Source organism: Macaca mulatta, chromosome X (assembly GCF_049350105.2).
Source record: "Macaca mulatta isolate MMU2019108-1 chromosome X, T2T-MMU8v2.0, whole genome shotgun sequence".
NCBI lineage: Eukaryota > Metazoa > Chordata > Mammalia > Primates > Cercopithecidae > Macaca > Macaca mulatta.
In genome coordinates this window covers 30,071,536-30,096,907 of record NC_133426.1, presented here as the reverse complement: position 1 = coordinate 30,096,907, position 25,372 = coordinate 30,071,536, and the positions used below count along the sequence as shown (strand labels likewise).

The window sequence follows — 25,372 nt, the reverse complement described above, 5'->3', positions numbered from 1 at the left end:
ACAGACATCGGGCATTGGGTGATAATGACGTGTCCATGTATTCTCAATTGTAACAAATGTATCACCCTGGCTTGGGAGATTGATATGAGGGAGGCTGTGTCTGTGGGAGGACAGGATGCCCATGGGACTCTGTGCTTTCTGCTCAGTTTTGCTGTGAACGTAAAACTATTCTAAAAAAGAAGGTCAATTATTTTTTAAAAATTAAAAAAGTGGTGGTGAATCCTCAACCTTACATGCTGCTCTGGCAATTTAAGATTTATGCAGGGGGGTGGACTCTGTTGTCCTCTCTATTCAGAGGTGAGCAGTCCCCTCAGTTCTCACTCGGTTTCCTTGATTTGGCTCCTAGCAGATCCTGGGGCTCCCCTCTTTTTTGACCTGAAGACCTCTCCGTTTAAAAGGCCTGCACCTCCCTGAGATCTGATAGGAGGAAGAGGGTGGCCTTATCTGGCCACAACTGACCGTGGTCTCCCAAGAGTGGCAGCTGTGGTAGACAGGTTGAGGTCTTATGATGGATTGTCCTACTCAGGTCCTAACTCAGGATCCTAAATCTGACTCACAGGAAGGCTTAATATTCTTCCCTTTGCTGAGCTGGGATTGCCCACCTCAGAACCAGACCTTCACTTCTCTGTTACTACTGAGGATATGAGGATGCCTCTGTCTGACATTCATGCCTGAATCTCTCAGAGATGACAATAGGGAGGATTCTGTGGGGTCCCCACTCATAGGGGTTTGGTGGTTTCCGCACTCTTCAGGGTACTCACTTTACTCCTGGCACACATTAGGAATCCTTCCTCTATGGACCTGAGTCAGCCAGCCTCAGATCATGGTCTTTACCTTCTTAAGAACTCCGGAGTAGAAATCAGGTTCAGCCCCATCCTGTCAAGACTATTTGGGTGAGTGCTTCCCTCATTCTTCATTCAGGGTCCTCAGCTTGGTATGTGTCAGAGAATGGGACTCCTCCCTCTACCGACCTGAGATGCAGGAACTCATAGGTCCCTGAGAACCTTGAAGAATAAGTGAGGAGATGCTCAGGCTAAGAACTCTGTCTGGCATGTTCTGCTCAGTCCTCCTATATGAAGGTCTTTATCTTAGCTCTTGTCCCTTAATTAATGACTTCCTGGGAAATGCCACATCCCTAAAAACTCTTGACCAGTTTCCCTACAATAAATCCTGCAGACAATGCATCCCTGTCCCAGGAGTGATGTAAGATAGGGAAGCTGTAACACAAGGCAGAAGCCCAGGATTAAAAGTCATACCGTCAGAGGAAAAAAAAGCAAACAAACAAATAAAAACATGTTGATCTATTTCTTCTCTTTACCACCCTCTTATGTATTTCTCTTGGAAAAGATTTAACTTCCTATAAAAAGGGGAACTGTTCAGAACGACAGAATGTGAGCCCATGATCTTTTGAGTTTATCTGACTTTGCATATGTAGTCATATTGTCACCAAATATTATCTTTCTCTCCTTAATTCACACCCCTCGACCATTTTGGTAATTTCCTTGCTCTGGTTATGTATTTCAGTCCAGCAAATTGGGCACAGAATCTTTTTATCACTTGATATACATTTGGGAGTACTGAGAAGAAAAGTGAATAAGGGGACACAGTCAGTCTCAGGTTGGGAGGCATGGAACAGAGTGTGCTTTACACTAATTCAGACCAGGGGTCTTGTCCCAGTCCTGTCACTTACCAGCCATGTGAAATTGGACACATTAATAGACCGTGGGCGTCAGGCTTTTTATCTGTGAAGTGGATTTGATAAGTTCTGTTTTGTAGGACCAGTAAAATGTATACAATGTATGTAAAGTGCTTGAGATGTATTGAGACATAAAATAGTGCCAGTTCTTATTATGATTAATTTGTACCCTGACATTGCAATCTACTACACTGGGACTTATTTTTCAGTGCAGGAGATGTCAGAGATTATACCATATTCTAGGACAAAGAAAGCCCTATCAGACAAAGTGTTACCTAGAAAGGAAAACTAAATAATATTTCCTCATTACTTGATAGATCATTCAATATTAGTATGAGGTAGACTTCCTCAGTAGATGCAACACAAATTCTAAAATGAGTTTCAAGAACCAAAAACTTCCTTCTCTCTCAGCTATCCTTCTATCTAAACCACTTTTATTTTGATTCATTTAACCACCTCTCAAAATCTAGACCTTGCCTAGAGTTTGCCAAATTACACACGAGGTAACCTAATTGAATGTGCTTTTAATGGAACAGGCTCTGGATCCCCCAGCCCAGGGCAAAGAGCACCAGCATAGTGGCTTCTGGTCCTCCCACCTCCCTTGAGGGTATTACCCTTATTTCTCAGAAACTGGCTGGAGATGATGTGTACAAAACACCTAGTGTGTGCTGTGTTTATTTGTACTGGGAGAAGAGCACAGGACACATTCTTACCCCAGGTTCTCCCTGGTTTATCCATGATCCCAAAGTAACTGTTAAGAACTGTTTCCTATTCCAAGCTTTGTCTTGCACCTCTGAGAGGCAACTTCTGAGAGCCTGGCCCCTGCTCACCATTCCCACAGCCTCATCCAGCCCACCATGGAGCCTCACTTAGATGAACTCCCACTGAGGGACCTGCATTTTCTTAGGCCCAACACCGCCTTGATTAGATAATTCATACTTGACTGTTCTCATGTGGAACTACCTCCCTCCCTTCTTATCATGTATCCTTTTGGTCTTAGAGCGAATATCACCATTTTCCTTAGATGATAGCTGCTTCTCGACCTTATAATTTTAAGGTCAGTTGCCAGGTTTTCTTTTTCTTAGCCCTCCCAGTACTAGCATGGATCCTTCCAAGAGCAGACGCTCAATTAACACTTGGAGAATGAGTGTGTCAGCATGAGGTCTAATTTATTATGATTTAATTCTACATTCTTAAATAAGCCAGACATATATGGTTACTTATCTTTCATTTTCTTAAAACACAGAGTAAAAGCATTTAGGAAACCAAATATTGACCATCTTACACTCTTTCTCTATTTCTTAATCCCACACATTTTACTGCTGACTTTTTTTAAAAAAACATTTTCAAGGAAATGCTTATTCTAATTCCAAGTTATCTTGCACCAGATCACTAAATAAGATATAACTTTTCTCAATCTGCTTTACGAAACAGCAAAATTTTTACTCTTAAACAACAAATATGACCAATATCTATCCTAAATTTAGATTACAATGATAAATAAAAGGAAAATTTGAAAAGTATGCCCCAAAATACAGATAAATCTTCAAATTATCCATTTAGAACAGAAACAAAAAGGTATTATACAGTGTGTTCCCTCCAGTAACACCCAGTCCTTCACTCCTTGGAACAGTGACTGCCCTCTTTAACTATAAAATGAAAAATTTGCTTCAACTTCACTAGGCGTGGGAAGAGCTGCTAGCCTTGACCTTGGAACATTTTCTGCCCATGGCACTACTGCCATCATTGAACGTAGCTGCAGCTTGGACTCTTTCTTCCTCATCTCTCAAAGCCTCTTCATACCAGAACTGGAACGCACTGGGGACAGTTTGATTGACCTTGGCCCAAAACTCCAGTACCTTCATCTTGCTGGTTTCAGCATGGGCTCTTGGACCCCACAGGAATTCATAGCGTGCAGGATCACTGTTGGGCACTTGTCGGTACTCCAGGTATTTCAGCTTCACCAAATCTTGGGTGATGAGCTTTCTGGGCTCCCCAAATATGAAGTGTTTCTTCCCATCATATATTCTCATCTTATTCAGGAATTCCCAGATCTTCTCCTCAGTGGCACAGTTGCCCTTCATGAAGATCACGCCCAGGAGATTCAGCAGGAGACCTGTCTTGGGAAATCCCCTCCCACGAGTCACTGTCCCATTGTTGGGGAGATCCATTTTGCTGACAAGGACATAAGAGTCCTTGGTAGAATCAACTTTCTTTAAATCAACACCAAATACCACCTCCATGTTAAAAGAGGCTTTTTTAAGAATCTCAGGGAAGTGATTCTCATGCCTTTTTTGGACAATTTTTAGCATATCTGCTTTCATAATGGGCTTTTTCATTTTGTACATTTCCATCAGGAATTGCACCAACATATTTGTCTTAATGGTTAGAGGGTCTGTGCGAGACCGCACAGTGGAGGATAGACCCTGAGAGCAGCTTTGCTTTTTCTCAATTTTACTGTTGGCTCCCTTGTATGACTTTTTGTGATAAGCATCTACAGATGTAGTGGTGGACAGCGCTCTCTGAGGCTTCTTGAGAACACTACCTGACCTACCAGCAGACTTTTTCTGGATAGTCGCCTCCAAAATAAGAGGAGATGAAAAAGATACTTTTTTCTTCTGAGTTGCAGTCATCTGAGCACCCTGGTGACCCTGGATCTGACCCCAGGTCCGCTGGCATTTCTCACGTGCACGGAGCGTACTCTTCTGACCCCGAGGCATGATGGCTGTGATCAGGAACAGCAGGCAGGAGTGTCAGCAGAAGAGCAGGTGACACAGGCACCTGGAGGAGAGAGAGAAAGAGAAGGTATGAGAGCCTTCAGCAGAGAGGTACCACTTTGGATTTAAAAGAAGACCGCCTCTGCAGTTTTCTGTGAGAGCACTGCTCTAGAAACCCAGAGGGCTTCTGTTCTGATCAGTTTGTCCTCTGAGAACCCTGGGAAGGTAATTAAAGTGTGCCTTAGGCCGCAGCCTGCCAGCCCTGTTCTGTGTATACTGGGACTGAGAGCGGCCATGACATGTCTAGTCCTTGTGGATTTCCTTTTACTCTGGGGTAGGAGGTTTCTCTCAGTTCACATTCAGGACCATCATAAAAACTGTCAGGGCTGGGTACCCTCCCCTGTGCTGCACTAAATTTGACACCTCCAACAAATGTCCTCATCTCCTTGGGACCACCAAAGAGGAGGTGAAGGAATGTCTCAGCCTCACCACCCCTGACAGGAGGGACTAGGTGCTAAGAGCACTGTGGAGACCTACCCTTTCCTGGGCTTATTGGGGTTCTGATACCTCATTCATAGTCCTCATCTTGTGTCTAGATAGGACCTAGGACAGCTGCCTCTGCTGATCTGATGCCCCTCACTTTAGATAAAGGCCCTCAGCAACCTAATGCCATTAAAAGAAGGTGAGTTCACATACACCTGACCTCCATGCCCAGCCTCCTCAGGGCTGCAGGTGGGGAGTGGGGGACTCTTTGTTGTCTCTTCTTTATGTGGGAAGAGTGATATCACTAGTCCTCATTCAGGGTCCTCACTGTGACCCCTGTAAGGCTCTGGGTCTCCTCCCTCTTCCATCTGCAGAACTGGGGCATGTAATTAGTTCAACCTTTCTGGCACTCCCTAGGCAGTAAGGGGGGCTGATGTTATTCCAAGGCTTCCCGGAGCTGAGAGAAGAAGCATAATTTGTGGGACTCTACTTTTTAGAGACAGTGTTCCCTTTAGCTTTCGCTCAGGTCTCTGATCTTGACTCCTAGTAGGATGTGGGACACTTCCCTCCATTAACCTAAGTCCTCCAGCCTCAAAACAAGGACCTAGACAGGGAAGTCAGAGACCCCTCCCCTATGAATACCTTTGCCTGGAACTTGCAAAATGAGTGCAGGGACGTTGTTTGTGTTGACACCTCTATTGCAGAGAGATTCCTTCATTAGCACTCAGGGCCCTCACCTTGACTCCAGTTAGGACCCAAGTCTCTCTTCCACCTGCTGAACTGGCCCTACTTTCTTAGACCAAGGCCCTTCCCTCCCTGAGACTTTCCAGGCAGACATCTGTCAGACAGCTTTCAAGGTATTCCCAGGGAAGACTTCAGGGGCAGGACTTAGTGTGGCCCTCTTTGTTATAGGTTGGGGGATGGTGGTCCCTTTCGTCCCCATTCAGGGTCTTGACCTTGACTCCAGAACAGTCCAAGGAATTCACCCTCTGCCGAAGGGATACCGTGCCCCTCAACTCCAGATCCTCCCCTTCAAAGCACTTCCAAGGAGGTGAGGACGAGCTTTATCTGTTCACAGCTTCCTGGGGTCTGATGACTGACAACAGGGGTGGAACTCTATGGGACTTCACTGTTTTGGAGTCGCCAGTCCCTAGATTCTCATTCAGGGTCTTCACCTTGGTATCTTATCACAGCCTGAAATTTCTCCCTCTACTGACCTGAGTTCGCTAACCTCCAAACAAAACCCTCATCTCCCTGAATACTTCCCTCCCTGGATGGGGAAGTCAGGGCCCCCGGTTATGACTACCCCTATCTGGAGCCTTCTAAACTGGCTAGCAGCAGTGAGACTCTGTCTGAAAAAAAAAATAAATAAATAAAAAAGACAAGGACCACTGGTGCTAACCAGGGGAATGCTAACCAGTAGGGCTGCTGCTGCTCTCTGTTGACGCCCCTCCTGGGAAGAGATCCTGTCCTTTAGCACTCGGAGACTTCACCTTGGCTCCAGTCAGGGTCCAGGTCCTCTCCAACCCAATAACTGGGGCTGCTCCCTTAGTGAAAGGCCCTCCCTCTGGGAGCCTTTCCAGACAGAACTCAACCAGGACCTCCCAGGGTCAACCACAAGGGTGAGACGTTGTGGGTCCCCCTTTGTAATGGGCAGGGAGTAGTCCCTTCGGTCCCTGCTCAGGGTTCTTACCTTTACTCCAGATTAGTACTAAGAATTCACGCTAGGCTTCGGACCCGACTGAAGCTATTGCACCTGTCAGGCCAACAGCCTCACTTTCAAAGCGGAAGTGAGGATGAGCCACGTCCCGCTCGGGGTCTCTGAGGGCTGCCAGCAGGGGGTGAGACGCTGGGACCCCGCTGTTCTGGAGTCAGTGGTCCCTAGGTCCTTATTCAGGGTTCTCATCTTGATACTAAGTGGAGCAGAGTAACACCTCTACCGAGTGAAGTCCGCCAACCTCCAAAATCCTCCCCTCCCATAATCCCTAGAGGGGAAGTCTAGGCATGTTATAGGGCCATGTCCTGGGGCTTCAAAGACCTGAAAATAGGGTTAGGGATTTTGGTGAGCCCTTCTTTTGGAGAGAGGTTCCCTGGTTAGCACCAGTGGGCCTCATTTTTTTTTTTTTTTTTCTTTTGAGACAGCGCCTCACTCTGTCTTCCAGGCTGGAGTGCAGCCGCGCGATCTTGGCTTACCACAACCTCCGTCTCCCAGTCCTCGAACTCCTGTGCTCAAGCGATGTGGTTGTCTTCGTCCTCCCAAAATGCTGGGATTACAAGCGTGAGCCAGAGCCCTGCCTTAAAAAAAAAAAAAAAAAAAAAAAAAAAAAGTGTCTATTTATTTATTTATTTATTTATTTATTTAGAGACGGAGTCTCGCTCTGTCACTCAGGCGGGAGCGCAGTGGCGCCATCTCCGTTCACCGCAACCTCTGCCTCCCAGTGATTCTCCTGCCTCCACCTCACCAATAGCTGGGACTACAGGCACCCGCCACCACGCCCGGGTAATTTGAGACAGTGTCTCTCTCTGTCGCCCAGGCCAAAGCGCAGTAGCGTGATCTCGGCTCACTGCGGCCTCGACTCCTAGCGCTTAAGCAATCCTCCCACCTCAACCTCCCGGGTGACTGGGACTACAGGGGTGCTCCACTGCTGCCTGGCTAATTTTTTTTTTTTTTTTTCAGAGACAGGTTTTTGCCATGCTGTCCTGGCTGGTTTCGAACTCCTGGGCTCAAACAGTTCACTCGCCTCAGCCTCCCAATGTGCTGGGATTACAGGCGTGAGAAACCGCACGGGCTTGGTCTTCATGTTGACTCTAGTTAGGGCCAAGACACCTCTGAAGAACTGAGGCTGCCCTGTTAGACAGAGCCTTCCCCTCCCTGAGACCTTCCAGGCTGAAATGAGAGGCAAGCCAGTTTTATAGCTCTGCCTGTTTTCCAGGGTTAAAAACATGGATTGGGCTCCGTGAAGTCCCCTCATTTGTGGGTTTAGTTTTCCCTTTTTTACTCACTCAAGAACCTCACTTCGCTGCTGGCCAGTCCTGGGACTCCACCTTCCGTTCCATGAATCCTGCTCAGATCAAGGTCCTCTGAGATCTAGGCTGAAGCTTCGATGAGCCACATTAGGCCAGGGATGTTTGGGTCCTGTGAGAGCAGACAGCGGAGTCAGGTTTCTATGGGACATCACTGTTCTGGCTCCTCCTTGTTCTTCATTCAAGGTCCTCCCTGATATCTGCCAGACCCTGGATCCTCCCTCTGGTTAACTGAGGTCACCTTAGGTCAAAACTCTCACTTCGCTGAGAACTCTGAAGGGTAAAAGAGAGGCTGCTCAGTCTGACTGTACTGCCTGGGGCATTCTAGGCCTGATAACAGGTTTGGGTAGATCGAGGAAGGCCCCGTTATCTTTTGGTGTGGTTGTCTTTCCAGTATTTATTTATGTGTGTCCTCCTTATTTTCTCTTGCCTCTCTGAATGAAGGCTTCCTGGGAAATGCCACATCCCTGCAAACTCTTGGACGATGTTCCTACTGCAAACCTTGCAAGTCTGTGCCCCAGGGCTAATGTGAGGTAAAGAAACTATAACACAAAGCAGGGAGTCCAGGGTAGTTGGTGGGTTGTCAGAGAAATATGATGCTGATTTACTCTTTTCAATAGCCAGCATTAGCCTCTTATGTGACTTCTGTTTTAATTGATTTACTTCTTAAGGGGAAGGAGCTGTTCAGGATGATTGCGTGGTCCCTGATTTTGAGGTTATCTGACTGTGCATATGTAGATGATCATATTGTCACTGAATAATATCTCTTTCTCCTCTTTATTCATAGCTTTCATTTATTTTGATATTCTTTATTGCTTTGGCTATGTATTCCAATCCAATTCTTTGGTCACAGAATCCTTCTTTTTAACCCATGAGATATATTTGGAAGTATTGAGAAGAAAAGTGAATTAAGGAACACAAAGTCTGCTCCAGGCAGAGAGGAATAGAATGAAGAGTGTGGGCTCTAGAAGAATTCAGAACAAGAGTCTAGTCCCAGCCCTGTCACTTATTCACCCTGTGAATTTGAGCATATTACCAAACTCCAAACAAAGAAATAATAATCAAACAAAATGCTGCTTAGCAAGGACAATTATACAATTTATAAAGTGTTTGTGGAAGAGCCTTCCCCAATTGGATACAACTCAAGTCTCAAAATTTTTGTCAATGACCAATATGTTTTTCTAACTCCTAGACACCCTTCTATGTTAACCACCCCTGTTTTGATTTTTATTATTTATTTATTTTTTGAGATGGAGTCTCAGTCTGTCACCCAGGCTGGAGTGCAGAGGCACTATCTCAGCTCACTGCAACCTCCGCCTCCGGGCTCAAGTGATTCTCCTGCTTCAGCCTCCCTAGTAGCTGGGATTACAGGTGTCCACCACCACGCCCAGCTAATTTTTGTATTTTTAGTAGAGACGGGGTTTCACCATGTTGACCAGACTGGTCGTGAACTCCTGATCTCAAGAGATCCACCTGCCTTGCCTCCCAAAGTGCTGGGATTACAGGCATGAGCCACCATGCCTGGCCATACCCCTGTTGAATATCCTTTTAATAGAGTGGGCTCTTGATTCTCCAACCCAGGACAAAGAGTGCCAGCACAGTGGCTTCTGGGCATCTTACCTCCCCTGAAGCTGTCATCTTCCTTATTTCTCAGAAACTCACTAGAGATGATGTACATAGAACACCTAGGTTGTGCACTGTATTAGACTGTGCTGGGATAGGGACATAGAACACTTTTCACATCTGTCCTAGGTAGGGGTTCTCTCTGGTTTTCCCACAACAGGAAAGTAAATGTTAGGGACAGTTTCCCATTCCAGGCTTAGTCTCTCAACACTGAAATGCACCAACTGCATAAAGCACTTAGATTTGTGCACTGTGACTGTTCTCCTGCACTGGGACAAGAGCACAGGACACATACCATCCCTGCCCCAGGTTCAGATTCTCTCTGGTTTATCCACGAGCACAGAATGGCTGTTAAGAACTACTTCCCATTCCAGGCTTTGTCTCACACCTCTGAGAGGCACCATCTGAGGGTCTGGCCCCTCCCACAGCCTCATCCAGCCCACTACGTAGTTTCCGTTTAAAATTACCTCCCACTGGGGGATTTGAGGTTTCCTAATACTCCAAACTGCCTTGCCTCAGGGCGTTTACACTTGATTGCTCTCATCACAAACCTCCTCTGTTCCCCATTCCTCCTTTGTACTTGTTCTTTAAGTCTTAGAGAGTACCTCATCATCTGTTTTTTGTTTGTTTGTTTGTTTGTTTGTTTGTTTAATGACAGCTGCTCCTAAACTCTAAAATTAAATGGACAAGAAATTGATTTGTTTTGGGGAAAACATTCCCAGTACTAACATGAAGACTTCCAAAGAGCTGATGCTCAATTAATGATTAAGGAATAAACAAGAGAGTAAGTATGAAGTCCAATAAATTTGGATTTCACCTCTCCTACATTCTTTAATCATCTAAGAAAATCCAGACACATAACTCTTAATTTTATAAGAAGAAAGACTAAAAGGAATTAGGCAAACCAAGAATAGACAACCTTTTAAAACAATTTTTTTTGATCTCAACAATTTTTAATACAGTGTTCAATCACATTTCCAAGATAATCACTACTCAAGAAAAATCACTATTTGTATGACATTTCTCCAAAGCAGACATAAAAATGTCCAATAGCTATACAAAGATATGCTCAACATCACTAACCATCAGGGAAATGCAAATCAAAACCACAGTGAGATATTGCCTCATACAAGTTAGGAAGGCTATTATAAAAAAAATAAAATAGGCCGGGCGCGGTGGCTCAAGCCTGTAATCCCAGCACTTAGGGAGGCCGAGACGGGCGGATCACAAGATCAGGAGATCGAGACCATCCTGGCTAACACGGTGAAACCCCGTCTTTACTAAAAAATACAAAAAAGTAGCCAGGCGACGTGGCGGGTGTCTGTAGCCCCAGCTACTCGGGTGGCTGAGGCAGGAGAATGGGGTAAACCCGGGAGGCGGAGCTTGCAGTGAGCTGAGATCGGCCACTGCACTCCAGCCTGGGCAACAGAGTGAGACTCCATCTCAAAAAAAAATAAATAAATAAAATAAAATAAAATAAAACAAAAGCAACAGAACAAAAACCCACTAGAGATGAGTGTTGGCGAGAGTGTACAGAAAATGGAACCCTTCTACACTATGGGTGGGAATGCACATTGGTACAACCATTATGGAATACAGTATCAGCTTTCTCAAAAATTAAAAATGGACTACCATATGACCCAGCAATCTCTCATCTGGGCATAAGGAAATGAAATCATCACCTCCTATAGATATTTGTGCTCCCATGTTCACTGCAGTATTATTCTCAATGACCAAGATGTGGAAACAACAAAAGTGTTTATCAATGGATGAATGGATAAAGTAATTGTGGTATATATGTACCATGAAACAGAAAACCAAATACTGCATGTTCTTTGTGGGAGTTAAACATTGAGTACACATGGACACAAAGAAGGGAACAACAGACACTGGGGCCTACTTGAGGGTAGAAGGTGGAAGGAGGGTGAGGATGAAAAAACTGCCTATCATGTACTATGCTTATTACCTGGGTGATGAAATAATCTGTACCCCAGAACCCCACGACATGCAATTGCCTATATAACAACCTGCACATGTACCCCTGAAACTAAGATAAAATTTTAAAAAATGTTATTTAGCCTCGAAAAACATTGCAACAACACATTGCAACAACACAGATGAACTTGGGGGACGTTATGCTGAGTGAAATAAACCAGACACAGAAAGAAAAATGCTACATGCTATTAATCTTTCTTATATGTAGACTCTAAAAAGAAAAAAAGTTAAATACATAGAAAAAGAGAATAAAACAGTAGTTACCAGAGGCAGGGTGGGGAGGGGAATGCAGAGATGCATGTAAAACAGTACAAAGTTGCAGTTTTGTAGGAGGAATAAATCTAGAGATCTAAAGTACAATATGAGGACTACAGTTAATAATATTGTATTGCATACTGCAAATTTTCTAAGAGTAGATTTTAGGTGCTCTTACCCCAAAACAAGGTAATTATATGATATAATGGATATATTAAATTGCTTACCTGTAGTAAGCATTTCACCATGTACTGTAATGCATTGCTTAACAATGAGGATACTTTCTGAGAAATGCGTTGTTAGGCAATTTCATTGCTGTGCAAATATAATAGAGTATACTTACACAAACCTAGGTGGTATAGCCTACTACACACATAGGCTATTTGGTATAGCCTATTGCTCCCAGGCCACAAACCTGTACAGCATGTGACTGTACTGAATACTGTAGGCAAATGTAACACAGTGCTAAGTATTTGTGTACCTAAATGTAGAAAAGGTACAGTAAAAAATATGATATAAAAGGTTGTTAAAAATCATACACCTGTATGGAGTATTTACCATTAATGTAGCTTGCAGAACTGGAAGTTGCTTTGGGCGAGCCAGTGATTGACTAGTGAATGAATGTGAAGGCCTGGGATATTACTGTAACACTACTATAGACTTTATAAACATTGTACAATTAGGCTACACTAAATTCTCAAAAGTAGTTTTCTTTCTTTAACAATAAATTACCCTTAGCTTACTGTAACTTTTTTGCTTTATAAACTTCTTAATTTTTTTTAGCTTTTTGACTCTTTGTAGTAACACTTAGCTTAAAATATAAGCACATTGTACAGCTGTACAAAAATATTTTCTTTCTTTATATTCATATTTTATAAGCTTTTTTCTATTTTTACTTTTTAAATTTTTAAACCTTTTTGTTAAAAATGAAGACAAAAGCACACACATTAGCCTAGGCCTACACAAGGTCAGGATCATCAGTATCACTGTCTTCCACCTCCACATCTTGTCCCACCGGAAGGTCTTCAGGGACAATAATACACATGGAGTTGTCATCTCTTATGATAACACCACCTTCTTCTGAAATACAACCTGAAGGACCTGCCTGAGATTGTTTTTACAATTAACATTTTTTTTTTATTAGTAGTAGTACAAGGAGTGCACTCTAAAATAATAACAAAAGTAACACCTGTAATCCCAGCACTTTGGGAGACTGAGGCGGGCAGATCACTTGAGGTCAGGAGTTCGAGACCAGCTTGGCCAACATGGTGAAATTCCCTCTCTACTAAAAGTCCAAAAATTATCCGGGCGTGGTGGCAGGCCCCTGTAATCCCAACTACTCAGGTGGCTGAGGTAGGAGAATTGCTTGAACCCAGGAGGCAGAGGTTGCAACGAGCTGAGATTGCACCACTGCACTCCAGCCTGAACGACAGAGCAAGACTCCGTCTCAATTATTACTACTTTTAATATTACTACTTATTAATTAATATTAATATTTTAATATTATTACCTATTAATATTACTACTTATTTAATATTACTAGAATATTATTACTACTACTACCCTGTCTCAATTCTTATTACTTTTAATGGCAAAAAATGTAATTACTTTTGCAGCAACCTGATTTTTAAAAAGTATAGTATAATAAAGATATAAACCAGTAACATTGTTGTTTATTATCAGTATCAAGTGCTATGTACTGCACATAATTGTATGTGCTATACTTTTATAGGCCTGGTAGTGCAGTAGGTTTGTTTTCACCAGCATCACCACACACATGTAAATAATGCAGTTTTTTAGCTCCATTATAATCTTATGACACCACCATTGTATATGTGGTCCTGATTGAAACATCATCATATGGTGCATGGCAATATATGTATATCAAAACATCCTGCTGTACAACTTAAATTTATACAATAGAAAAGTCCTTATTCATATGCTATGTTATCTTGCTCTGGACCACAAAGAGAGACCTAAGGATTTCCAATTTGTTGATAAAAAATTCCAGCACTTTTACCTTTATATATGGAAAACAGAAATAAATATGTTATCCATGTTATTCATAAACACAGATACTGAAGCTGAATAAATCTTCTATTAAAATGAATACATTTTAAAAGTGCCAAAAATAAAAAAAATACATCTTCCAATTATTCAAGTGGAGCAAAAAACAAAAATAAGACATACAATATGTTTGCCCTAGGTCGAAATTGGCTCTCCACTACTTAGAATGTTGCCTTCTCTTTTCAACTACAAAGTGAAGAATCTGTCTCAGATCTCACTAGATGTAGGAGGAGCAGCGGGACGTGGCTCTGGTATGTGCCCTGGCCATGGCAGTAGCACAGCCCTGGCTGCAGCTCTGGCTCAGGCTCTCTCTGCTTCATCTTTCAAGGCCTCTCTATATTTCATCCAGCCATGGAATTCAGGACCTCCAAGGGTCAACAGCAGGGCCTGAACTCTTCGGGACCCCAGTGTTCTGGGTGGGTGCTTTCTTAATTACTTTTAAGGGATCTGGCATTTGTATCTAACAGATCTTGGGCCTTATCTCTCTCCTGACCTAAGCTTGCCCTCCTTAGGCCAAAGCTCTCAAGTTCCTGACAACTGTGAAAAATAAATGAGAGGATGCTCATCCTGACAGTTCTGCCTGGGACCCTCTAGGTCTGAAAGCAGGCAGGGGCTAGTCTTTTTGTAATAACCAATATTCTGCAGTGTTTGTTTTTCCAGTCCTGATTTATGTATGTCCTCATACAGGCTCTTGCCAGTGGGATTAAAGCCCTCTTGGGAAACGCCACATCTCTGCAAACTCCTGAACAGTGTCCTCTCTGCAAACCTTTCAGAGAACAGGCCCCTGCCCTAGGAATGATGCAATATGGGAAATCTACAGCACAAGGCAGGGGGCCCAGGATAGGTGGTGGGCTATAAGAGAAAAAGCAAATGTTGATCCCCCATTCTTGCCCAGCCAGATTTAGGGTCTCATGTAACTTCTGTTGTGATATATTTACTTTTTATAAGGAAGTGGCTGAGTCAGATGATTTTTTTTGTACGCCCTCATTTTTTGAATTTATTGGACATCACATATGTATGTAAATTCTGTCATCAAAATATTTTTTTTTCCTTACTCAAACCTTCCATTTATTTTGATATTTTTATTGTTCTGGCTATATATTACAGTCCAATAGTTTGGCCACAGTCTTTCTTTTTATTGCCTCTGGTACATTTTGCAGTAATGAGAGGAAAAGTTAATTAAGGAACAAGGTCATCCTTAGTCTGAGAGGAGTGGCACAGTGTGGGCTTTTGACTAACTCCGACCAGGGTTCTCGTCTCAGCCCTGTCATTACTAGCAGGGTGAACTTGGGCACGTTACTAAATTCTATGAGCCTCAGGTTCTGCAGCTATGAAATGGGTTTGGTAAACCCTGTCTGGTAGAACTGGCAGGATGTGGGTAATGAATGGAAAGCACTTGGCACATAGACTGGCATGTATTGGATCTCTTCTGCTGACTGGTAGCTGAACTTTCAGACCAAAGATTTCCCCTCCCCTAGACCTTATATAAAGAAGTGATGAGGTGCCTCCCCTAACAGTCCTGCTCTGAGTCTTCTAAGGCTGATATCAAAGGGTAGACACTTTGTTGTCCCCTCTATTCAAGGCTATGTTGTCCCCTCAGTCTCCATTCAGATTCCCTGATTTTACTCCTGGCAGGGCCTAGGGATCCCCTCCTTCTTGACCTGATGACATCTCCTCATAGTGAGGCCCACACTTTCCTAAGATCCAACAAGAGGAAGCAAGGATGGCCTCATCTGGCTACATACCTGCCAATGGTGTCACAAGAATGAAACCTGTGGCAGGCAGTTCAAGGCCCTATCATGGGTAGTTCCATGCAGGGTCCTAACTCAGGGTCCTACATTTTTAACTTCTGGACAGGCCGAAGATTTCTTTTTCTGTTGATGTGAGACTGCCACCCTAAGATCAAGACCCTCACTTCCCTTGTTACCCTTGAGTAGGACCTGATGAGAAATTCCAGCTGACATTTCTGCTTGGGGTCTCTGAGGGCTGACAAGGATTTTGTGTGGCTCCTACTGATGTGGGGTCTGTGGTCCCTTACTCTTCAGTTTCCTCATCCTTATTCCTGTCACACCCTGTGCAAATCCTTCCTGTCTTGACTTGAGGCCTATCTCCCCATATGAAGGGAATTGAAGACCAATTCCCTGGTACACCCTAAGAAGAAGTAGAATTTGCTTCATGTTGCCATAACTGCTCATGTTCTCCCTAGGCTAACAGTAGTGGAAGGAATTTGTGTTACCCTCACTGTTATGGGGTAGGTGTTCACCTCAGTCTTCAGGGTCCTCACGTTGACTTCTGCAACAACCTAGAAATCTCTCTACTGACCTGAGGCTGCCCACTTTGTTAATATTTTTCACCTCCGCGAGATTACCTGGGAAGAAGTGAGTATGATACCTGTCATCATGTCCAGGTCTCAGGTCTGACAATAGGGACAAGGTTCTATGTGACCCTCTTCTTTCTGGGAGGGGTCCCTTCATTGTCACTCAGTGTCATCATGTTGAATCCTGTTACGGAGCCAATATCCTCCCTCTACTGAATGGGGCCTCCCCTATTAGTCCAAGGACTTCATGTCCTTGAGACCACTCCCCGGCCCTCAGCAAATGTGGGGTAACCCCAGCCTGAAAGCTATGCTTATGGCCTCCCAGGGCATAACTTTCTTTTCTTTTCTTTTCTTTCTGATGAAGTCTCGCTCTGTTGCCCAGGCTGGAGTGCAGTGGTGCGATCTCTGCTCACTGCAAGCTTAGCCTCCCAGGTTCAAGCAATTCTCCCTGCCTCAGCCTCCCAAGTAGCTGGGATTACAGGTGCCCACCATCATGCCCAGGTAATTTTTGTATTTTTTAAGTAGAGACGGGTTTTCGCCATGCTGGTCTTGAACTCCTGACCTCAAATGGTCCACCCACCTCGGCCTCCCAAAGTGCTGGGATTACAGGCATGAGCCACTGCATCCGGCCAGGTATAACTTTCTAAGGACATCCTTGTTCTCTGTTCACCTCTCTAGCAGTTGTTTCCCTCTTTCCGCATATGAGATTTTTACCTTAACACCTATCATGGCCTGGGATTCCACCCTTTGCTTAACGGGGAGGCCAGCCTGTAAATCAAGTCTCATATCCTTGAGATTCTCCAGGAAAAAGACAGGGGCACCAGGGCCTGCCAGCTCCTCCCTGGGCCTCCTAGGGCTAATAGCAAAGGAATGACTAGAGGCAGGCCTGCCAGTTATGGGTTGAGTGGTCCTTATATCCACATGCCAGGCCTTCACCTTGACTCTGCCCCCTTCCTGGGACTCCACTCCTTACTGACCTGAGGCCATAGCCTTCAGACCAAAGTCCTCACCTTGCTGGGACCTGAATTGGAAGTCAGTGTCCACCAGGACAGTTCTGGACTTCACAAGACTGACAATTGGAATGTGACTTTATAGGCCCCCAACTGTTCTGACTGGGTCCTTCCATCATCCTCACTTAGGTTTATTACGTTCATTCCTATAAGAGGCTGGGATTCCTTTCTCTACTGACTTGAGGATGCTGCCCTTAGGGCTCTTATGTCTCTCAGATGCCTGAAGAATATGTGAGGGGATGCTCAGACTGACAGCTCAGCCTAGGACTGTGTCTGAGAGCAGAAGGGAATGGTCTATGTTAAACCCCTGCCTGATATTCTGGGATGTTGGTCTCCCCAGCCCTCATCTTGGCTCTGTCTCTTGGATTAAATGCTTCCTGCAAAATGCCACATCTCTGCAAATTCTAGAACAATTTACTCTGTAAACATTGCAGAGAATGGGTCCCTGTCCTAGGAGTGGTGTGATACCACAAAGTTGTAGCATGAAGCAGGGGGCCTAAGACTGGAGATGGGCAGCCACAGATAAGACACATTGATCTATTTCTTCTCTTTATCAGCTAGTCTTACACGTTCATGTAATTTCTGTTCTGATAGATTTATTTTCTACAGGGAAGAGATTGTTCAGGATGATTTGGGGAGCCCCTGATCTTTTGAGGTTATCTAACATTGCAAATATAGATAATCATTCTGTCACTGAATATTGTCTTTCACTTATTTATACCTCTCAGGTTTTTTTGGTATTATTGTTGCTGTGGTTATGTATTCCAATCTACTAGTTTGGGTACAAGGTTATTCTTTTATTACCTGAAACACGTTCTGCAATAATAATAAGAAAACCAAAATATTTTTTCAAGGTTTGCCTCAGGCTGAGAGGGGTGGAGCAGTGTAGGCTCTAGGGTAATTCAGATCAGGGGGCTTATCCCAACCCTTTCACTACTGGCCCCGTAAACTTTGGCAAATTACCAAACTCAGTGAACCTCAGACTCTTTACTGTAAAGTGGGTTTGATAAGCCCCATCTCGTAGTACTGGTGGAATATATGTCATGCATGCAAATGTGTCTGTCTCGTCAATTGAGACATCAGGAAGTGGCAATTATTACTATGATGATTTTGGTCAGAGACATTACCAACCTTCCAGCTGAGATTAAAAAAAAAAAATCCATTATATCTCAGAGAATACACAACATTTTAAGACTGAAAAACCACATTCAGTCAAAATGCTGCTTATCAATGAAAACTATTCCTTTCATCACCTCTTTTTCCTATTTTTTATGAAGTATCTCACCTTCTTCCATGATGACAGCTTCTCCTAGACTCTACAATTGCATGAGCACAAGTTTGGTCTTCTTTGACTAAACACTCCCAGCACAAGCAGGAAGACTCCCAAAGAGCAGATGCTCAATTAATATTTAAAGTAAGAGTCATAAACAAGAGGATTAACTAACTATGATTTAATTTCTCACACATTCTTGAATAACATAAACAAATCCAGGTATGTATCTTTATGAAAAGAAAGATTAAATGGAGTAAACCAAGAATTGAACATTTTTACCCCTCTGGCTTCTGATCCCAAATACTTCACTAAGAGGTCTTTCACATTTCCAAAGATATTTCTATTCCAATGCCACATTTTCTTGTCCTGGATTACAAAGGTGATTTAAGGATTTCTATTAACAAGTTGTTTCACTCAAAAAACAAGACACTTTCTGCTATCCCTGAAAAACAGTAATAACAGGGTGATCCATATCATTTGTAAATTTTACATTCTGAATCTAAATAAACCTGTTGAAAGAAACACCAGTTGAAAAAGAGAAAAAAGTCAACAAGTTATTCATGCATAACAAGAACAAAAGTTAACAGGTCTTTTAAATTACAAAGTGAAGAATCTGCCTAAGACCTCAACTGGGGGTGAGAACAGCAGGTAAACTGGGCTTTGGGAGATTGATTGGCCATGGCAGTAGTGCAAGGCCTGGGTACAACTCTGGCTCAGACTCCGGCTTTCCCTTCATCTCTCAAAGCCTCTTCATAATGGGCTGGGAAGGCACAGGGGGTGGTACCATTCACCTTGGCCAAAAACTCCAGGACTTTCATCTTGCTGGTTTCGGCATAGGCTCTTGGACCCCACAGGAATTGATAGCGTGGGGGATCACTGTTGGGCACCTGCTTGTACTCCAGATATTTTTCCTCCACCAGATCTTGGGTGATGAGCTTCCGGGGTTCCCCGAAGACTAAGTGCTCCTCTCCATCATAGACTCCCAACATATTCAGGAATTCCCAGATCTCTTCCTCAGTGGCAGAGTTGCCATTTAAGAAGATCACACCCAGGAGAGGCATCAGAAGCCCGCTCCTGGGAAAGTCCCAGGTACTGAGCAGGCATTCTTCATCGGTGAGGTCTACCTTGCTGTTGAAGGTGTAAGTGTGGCCGTTGGGTTTGACTTTATTCAGCTCAAGGCCAAAGACAAGACTCAGGCGCTCAGAGGCTTTCTTGAGGATCTCAGGGAAGTGCTCCCTGAACCTTTTGCCAACAATCTTCAGCATTTCTCCCTTTGTAACGGACTCTTTTATTTTATACTTGTACAACAGGAACTGCACCAACATCCCTGCCTTCCTGGTTAAAGGATCTTCGCTTGAGCTCTCAGTAGATGTTGAGGCCTGGGAGGAACTTGCGTTTTTCTCACCTTGGCTCTTGGCACCTTTTTTAGATTTTGTGGATGAAACACCTGCAGCAGCAGCAGCGGCAGTGGTTGGGGCTCTCTGAGGCTTCTGGGGAATGCCAGCAGCAGGAGAGCTTGAAGCAGCACCCCCAGAAACAGAAGAGGAACAGCAGGGGGCCTCTTCTTCCTCTGCTTCAGTGACCTGAGGAACATTGAGACCCTGGGTCTCGTCTCGGGCCTTGCGGCGTTTCTCACGGGCACGGAGCTTACTTTTCTGACCACGAGGCATGATGGCTGGGTACACTAAGAAATGTGAGCAGAAGAGGTGGTTAGTATACCTGGAGATGGGAGAAAGAAATCTGTGAGCACCTTTAGCTGGAAGACCCCATCTTGGCTTTATTGAAGGAAGCCTGCCTTTGCAAGTTTCCCTGAAGGCACTGTTCTAGAAAGCCACAATGCTCCTGTTGTCCTGGTCAGCCTTTCCCCTAAGACACCAGAGAAGAACCATAGAACCTCTATAGTGAGTTTCAGACTGCATTCTGTCAGCCCTGCCTTGGGCTTACTATGGTGACAGGAGGTACTGGCAGCGGGGCCTCCTGTCTTCTGGTATTTGAGGTTTTATCAGTTCACTTTTAGGATTATCTTATGAAGTCTTGGCAGGGCCCGAGCCACTCCCTTCCGCCATTGTGAATTTGACACCTCAAAGCTCCCTGGATTCATGAGAAGGAATTGAAGGGGTGCCTCAATCCACCACTCTGACAAGTGACACTCAGTGCTGAGCGTTCAGTGAGGTCTTTGATGTCTTGGAATCATTAGAGTCTTCAGCTCTCATTCAAGGTCCCCACCTTGGCTTCATGTAGGGCTTGGCATCAGCCCCCTTCTGCTGACTGGTGGCTACAGCTTCAGACTAAGAATCTCACCTCTCTTAGATCTTATATAAAAAAGAGAGGGGGACACTAGAACTGATAACCCTTTCCTGAGCCTTCTAGGGCTGAAAATAAAGGGTTGAACTGGATTCTTTGATGTCTCCACTGTTAAGGGTTCAATGGTCCCTTGAATTCTCACTCAGATTCCTCAATCTGACTCCTGATAGAGGAGCTCTCCTTTTTATTGAACTGAGACCCATGTCGTCATAGTAAGAGCCAACCTCCCTGAAAATCCATAGGAGGAAGTGAGGGCGGCCTTATCTGACCAAATGTGGTCTTCCCAAAAGTAAAAGCTGTGGCAGGCAGATAACTGCCCTGTGATAGATGGTCCCGCATACAGTCCCAACTCAGCCTCTAAATTTGACTCATGAGAGGGTCTAATATTCTTCCCTGATATGGTTTGGATCTGTATCCTCACCAAATCTCATGTCTAATTGTAATCCTCAGTGTTGGAGGTGGAGCCTGGTAGGAGGTGACTGGATCATGAGGGCAGATTTCTCATGAATGGTTTAGCACCATTCCCCTTAATGGTGAGTTCTCATGAGATCTGGTCATTTAAAAGTGTGTAGCACCTCCCCAGGCTGGGCGCGGTGGCTCACGCCTGTAATCCCAGCACTTTGGGAGGCTGAGGTGGGCAGATCACAAGGTCAAGAGATCGAGACCATCCTGGCCAACACAGTGAAACCCCGTCTCTACTAAAAATACAAAAAAAAAAAAATAGCCAGGTGTGGAGGTGGGCGCCTGTAGTCCCAGCTACTCGGGAGACTGAGGCAGGAGAACTGCTTGAACCTGGCAGGTGGAGGTTGCAGTTAGCCGAGATCTCACCACTGCACTCCAACCAGGCAACTGAGCGAGATGTTGTCTCCAAGAAAAGAAAAAGTATGTAGCACCTCCCCTGGCCTCTTGATCCTGCTCTGGCCATGTGACATGTCTGATCCCCCTTCACCTTCTCACCTCCCTGAGACCACCTCCAGAGGAAATGAGAGGGCATCTCAGCTTGCCAGCTTTGCCCTGACCCTCCTATTGCTGGCAGCAGATGTGGGTCTTGGGTGTAGCCCTCAACTTCTTTAGTTCCTGGAGAGGAAGTCAGGTTGCACCGCATTTGTCATCTCAGCCTGGGACCATCTAAAGCCCAGTGCACGTCGGCCTGGGAACTGCTCAGCATGACTCCTCTTTTGGGTAGAGGTCCACTCATTGGTACTCAGAGTCCCCACCTTAACCCCAGTTAGGTTTTAGGTTGATGCCATATGAGCAGAGGCAGGGCTGCTTCCTAGGTTCAAGGCCCTCCCCTCCCTGAGGCTTTCCAGGCACAGCTTCGCTGGGGCCTCCCAGAGCCATTTGCAGGGACAAGACTTAGTGAGGCCACCTCTGTTAAGGGTAGGAGATATTCTCTTCACTCCACATTTACGGCCCTCAAATTGATTTCAGTTAGGGCCTACATCCACACTAAGTGCAGAATGAGGCCTATCGCCTATGTCCAAGCCTCCTTCCCCCGCGACTGCCCCTCCCCCCACCCTTCCCTTGCCCTGGAACTTTCCAGGTGGAATACTGCCGGACGGCTCTACCGGAGCCTCTCAGGACCAAATGCAGAAGCGGGACTTAGAAACAAACTTAGCCCTGTTTGTTACGGGTGGGGGCGGTCTCTTCAATTTACACTCAGGGTCCTTACCTTGACTCCCGACCAGTCCTGAGAATTCACCCTCGGCTGACCAGACGCGACACCCCTTATACTTGCTGGGGTCCTCGCCTCCAAAGCGGAAGTCAGAATGATCTACATCCGCTCGGGTCTTTGTCTTCAAAGCGGAAGTAAGGATGTGTCACATCCGGCAGCCCGTGGCCTCGGAGGACTGACGGCTGGGGTAGGTCGCCGCTGGACGTCACTGTTCTAGCGTCGCTGGTCCCTACGTCCCCACTAGGGGTCCTCACTTCAGTATCTAGCAGCCTGGGACAAATCTGCCTGCTGACCCAAATCCGCCAGCCTCCAAACAATACCCCCACCTCCCTCAGTCCCCACCGTGAAAATCAGAGCATGCCACACAGGCCACCCGTGCCTGGGCCTCACAGGCCTGACAGCAGCGGCGGGGCTCTGTGAATGTGCCTCTTTTGGGGAGAGGTCTCCTCACCTGCACTCAGAGTCCTCACCTTGATTCCCGTGAAAGCCAAGACTCTCTCTCTGCACAACTGGGGTCACCCTCTTCAGACAAAGGCCCTTCCTTCCCCGAGACTATACAGGTGGAGTTAAGGGGACTCAGAGATAGTTATTTTGGGGCCTCTCGGTGCTAATAATGGCGAGGGGCTCCGTTTGGCCCCCTCTGCTGGTGTTGCGGGGCAGAGAGTACCTTCATAACACTTAGGATCCTCACCTTGACTCCTGTTAGGACCTGGGTTTTGTCTCTTTGAACTAGGGCCATTTCCGCTAGTCCAAGGTCTTCACCTCTGTGAAACACACCAGGCATGTTGATGGGGTTTCTCCACCTCATAATTCTCTTCTGGACATCCCAAGAGTGACAACATTGGTGGAATTTGTGGGCTCCTCTGTTCTGGGGTGGGTGGTTTTGAAACTGCCCCTATGAACTGTATAAAATTAATCAGGGAAGAGGGAAGGGAGATAAATGAAGGTAAGCCAAGCTTGCGGAACATTCAGCATTAATCATGAAGTCAGCTTGCTTTCTGACCTGCTTCCTCATAGTTGTTTGGTGCCTATTATCCCAGAATCATGTAGATCCTGTTACTAGATTATAGTTCCCCTTAATTCCTATATAGATAACAATTTGAACATAATGAAACTTTTTTTTTTCTTTGAGATATTCCTTCAGGTCCTGCATAGTGATGATTCTAAGGACTCAGCTGGTCTGAAGGACCCCACTAATGCCAGCTGCTCTAAAGGACCCTACTGACATCAGCTGGTCCAAAGGACTCCACAGGAGCTGACTCAAAACAAAACAAAACAAAACAAAACAAAAACAAAAACAAAAAAAACTCAGTTTCCACATTCTAATGATTTCATCCCCTTTATCCCAACGAATCAATAACCTCAGTTCTCCAGCCCCTCGACCCCCATGATTTCCTTGCAAATCCCAGCCCAGAACTCTTTGGGGAGATGAATTTGAGAGTCTCTTCTCATCTCCTCACTTGGCACCCTGCAATCATTAAACGCTTTGCTGCAAACTTTGCCATTTTATTATAGTGTGTCTGTTACTTTGCAGCCGACACACAAACCTGTTGGTCCTATAACAGTTCTCTTATTTCCCTTCAGGTTCCTCACCATGACACCTGACCAGTTTTGGGGCCCTCCATCCTCCACTGACCTGAGGCTGTTCCCATGAGATCAAGGTACTCACCCTCTGTGCACCTCTGAACTGGAAGTTGTGGTGAGCTCTATTTAGCCAGGGCTGTTCTGGACTTTGAAGGGTTGACAGCCTGAGCTGGACTTTGTGGGACCCCACAGTTCTGGCTGGGTCCTTCCATCATCTTCATTCAGGGTCCTCACGTTCATGTCTATCAGAGGCTGAACTCCATCAACTGACATGAAGTTGACCTTCTTAGGCCACGTCCACGAGAGGTCTGAAGATTAAATGAGTGGATGCTCAGCCTGACAGTTCTGTCTGGAGCTCTGTAGGTCTGAGAGCAGATGAGAGCCAGTCTATGCATAACCTCGTATATTCTGGGATATTGGTTTCCCATGTCCTCTGAACTGGGGATCATCTTTGATTAAAGGCTTTCTGGGAAATATCACATCCCTGCAAACATGGCCAGTTTTTCTTCTGCAAACCTTGCAGAGAAGGAGCCGTGTTCCAGGAGTGATGTGAGATGGGGAAGCTGAAGCACAAGGCAGAAGCCCCAGGACAGGTAGTGGGCTGTCAGAGAAAAAACATGCTGATCTTTTCCATCTTGCTATACTTAGATTCTCGCGTAAATTCTCTTCTGACAGATTTATTTTCTACAGGGAAGAGACTGTCCAGGATGATTTTGGGAGCTTTTGATCTTTTGAGATTACCTGATAGTGCATGTGTAGATGAACGTATTGACACCAGGCACTATTTTTCTTTTCTTTATTTATGCCTCTCATTTATTTTGGCATTCATATTGGTCTGGGAATGCATTTGACCCAGTAGTATGGGCACAGAGTCCTTCTTTTTATTGCCTGAGATACATTTTTCAAAATTAGAGAGAAAAAAATGAATGAAGTAACACAAGGTTAGCCTCAGAGTGGGAAGATTGGAACAGTGTGGGATCTAGATTAATCCAGACTGGGGTTCTGGCTTCAGCCCTGCCACTTACCAGTTATGTGAACTCAGGGACGTTACTAAACTCTGTGAGCCTCGGGCTCTGCATCTGTGAAATAGGTTTGATAAGCCCTTCCTTGTGGAATTGGTGAAATGTGGTTAATGTATGTAAAGCACCTGACACAATACTTGGCCTGTATTGAGATTTCAGCATGGCAGCTATTACCTATGATTAACGTGAACTCTGATGATACCACCCATCCCACTGTGATTGATTTTCTTAATCCAATAGATGTCAGAGAATATGCAGCATTCTAGAAGAAAGAAAACCCAATGAGCCAAAATGCAGATTAGCAAGAAAAATCAAGTAATATTTCCC

At 44.9% G+C, this 25,372-nt stretch overlaps 2 protein-coding genes across 2 annotated transcripts; both read right to left on the bottom strand.

The window, feature by feature from the left end:
• Nucleotides 1–2,848: 2,848 nt before the first annotated feature.
• Nucleotides 2,849–8,060, bottom strand: MAGEB3 (MAGE family member B3). The gene is made up of 3 exons (XM_001094440.5): nt 7,900–8,060; nt 7,090–7,191; nt 2,849–4,477 (listed from the first exon to the last, which is right to left on the bottom strand). The coding sequence occupies exon 3, from the start codon at nt 4,414–4,416 to the stop codon at nt 3,376–3,378; it is 1,041 nt and encodes a 346-aa protein (XP_001094440.2). The 5' UTR covers nt 4,417–4,477; nt 7,090–7,191; nt 7,900–8,060; the 3' UTR covers nt 2,849–3,375.
• A 10,563-nt stretch (nt 8,061–18,623) lies between these two features.
• LOC144338490 (MAGE family member B2) lies at nt 18,624–20,166 on the bottom strand. The gene has a single exon (XM_077988317.1). The coding sequence runs from the start codon at nt 20,128–20,130 to the stop codon at nt 19,174–19,176; it is 957 nt and encodes a 318-aa protein (XP_077844443.1). The 5' UTR covers nt 20,131–20,166; the 3' UTR covers nt 18,624–19,173.
• Nucleotides 20,167–25,372: the final 5,206 nt, after the last annotated feature.

What these genes read in the sequence shown, in the direction of transcription:
- MAGEB3 (XM_001094440.5), bottom strand. Translation starts at nt 4,416, where the DNA reads ATGCCTCGGGGTCAGAAGAGTACGCTCCGTGCACGTGAGAAATGCCAG.
- LOC144338490 (XM_077988317.1), bottom strand. Translation starts at nt 20,130, where the DNA reads ATGCCTCGTGGTCAGAAAAGTAAGCTCCGTGCCCGTGAGAAACGCCGC.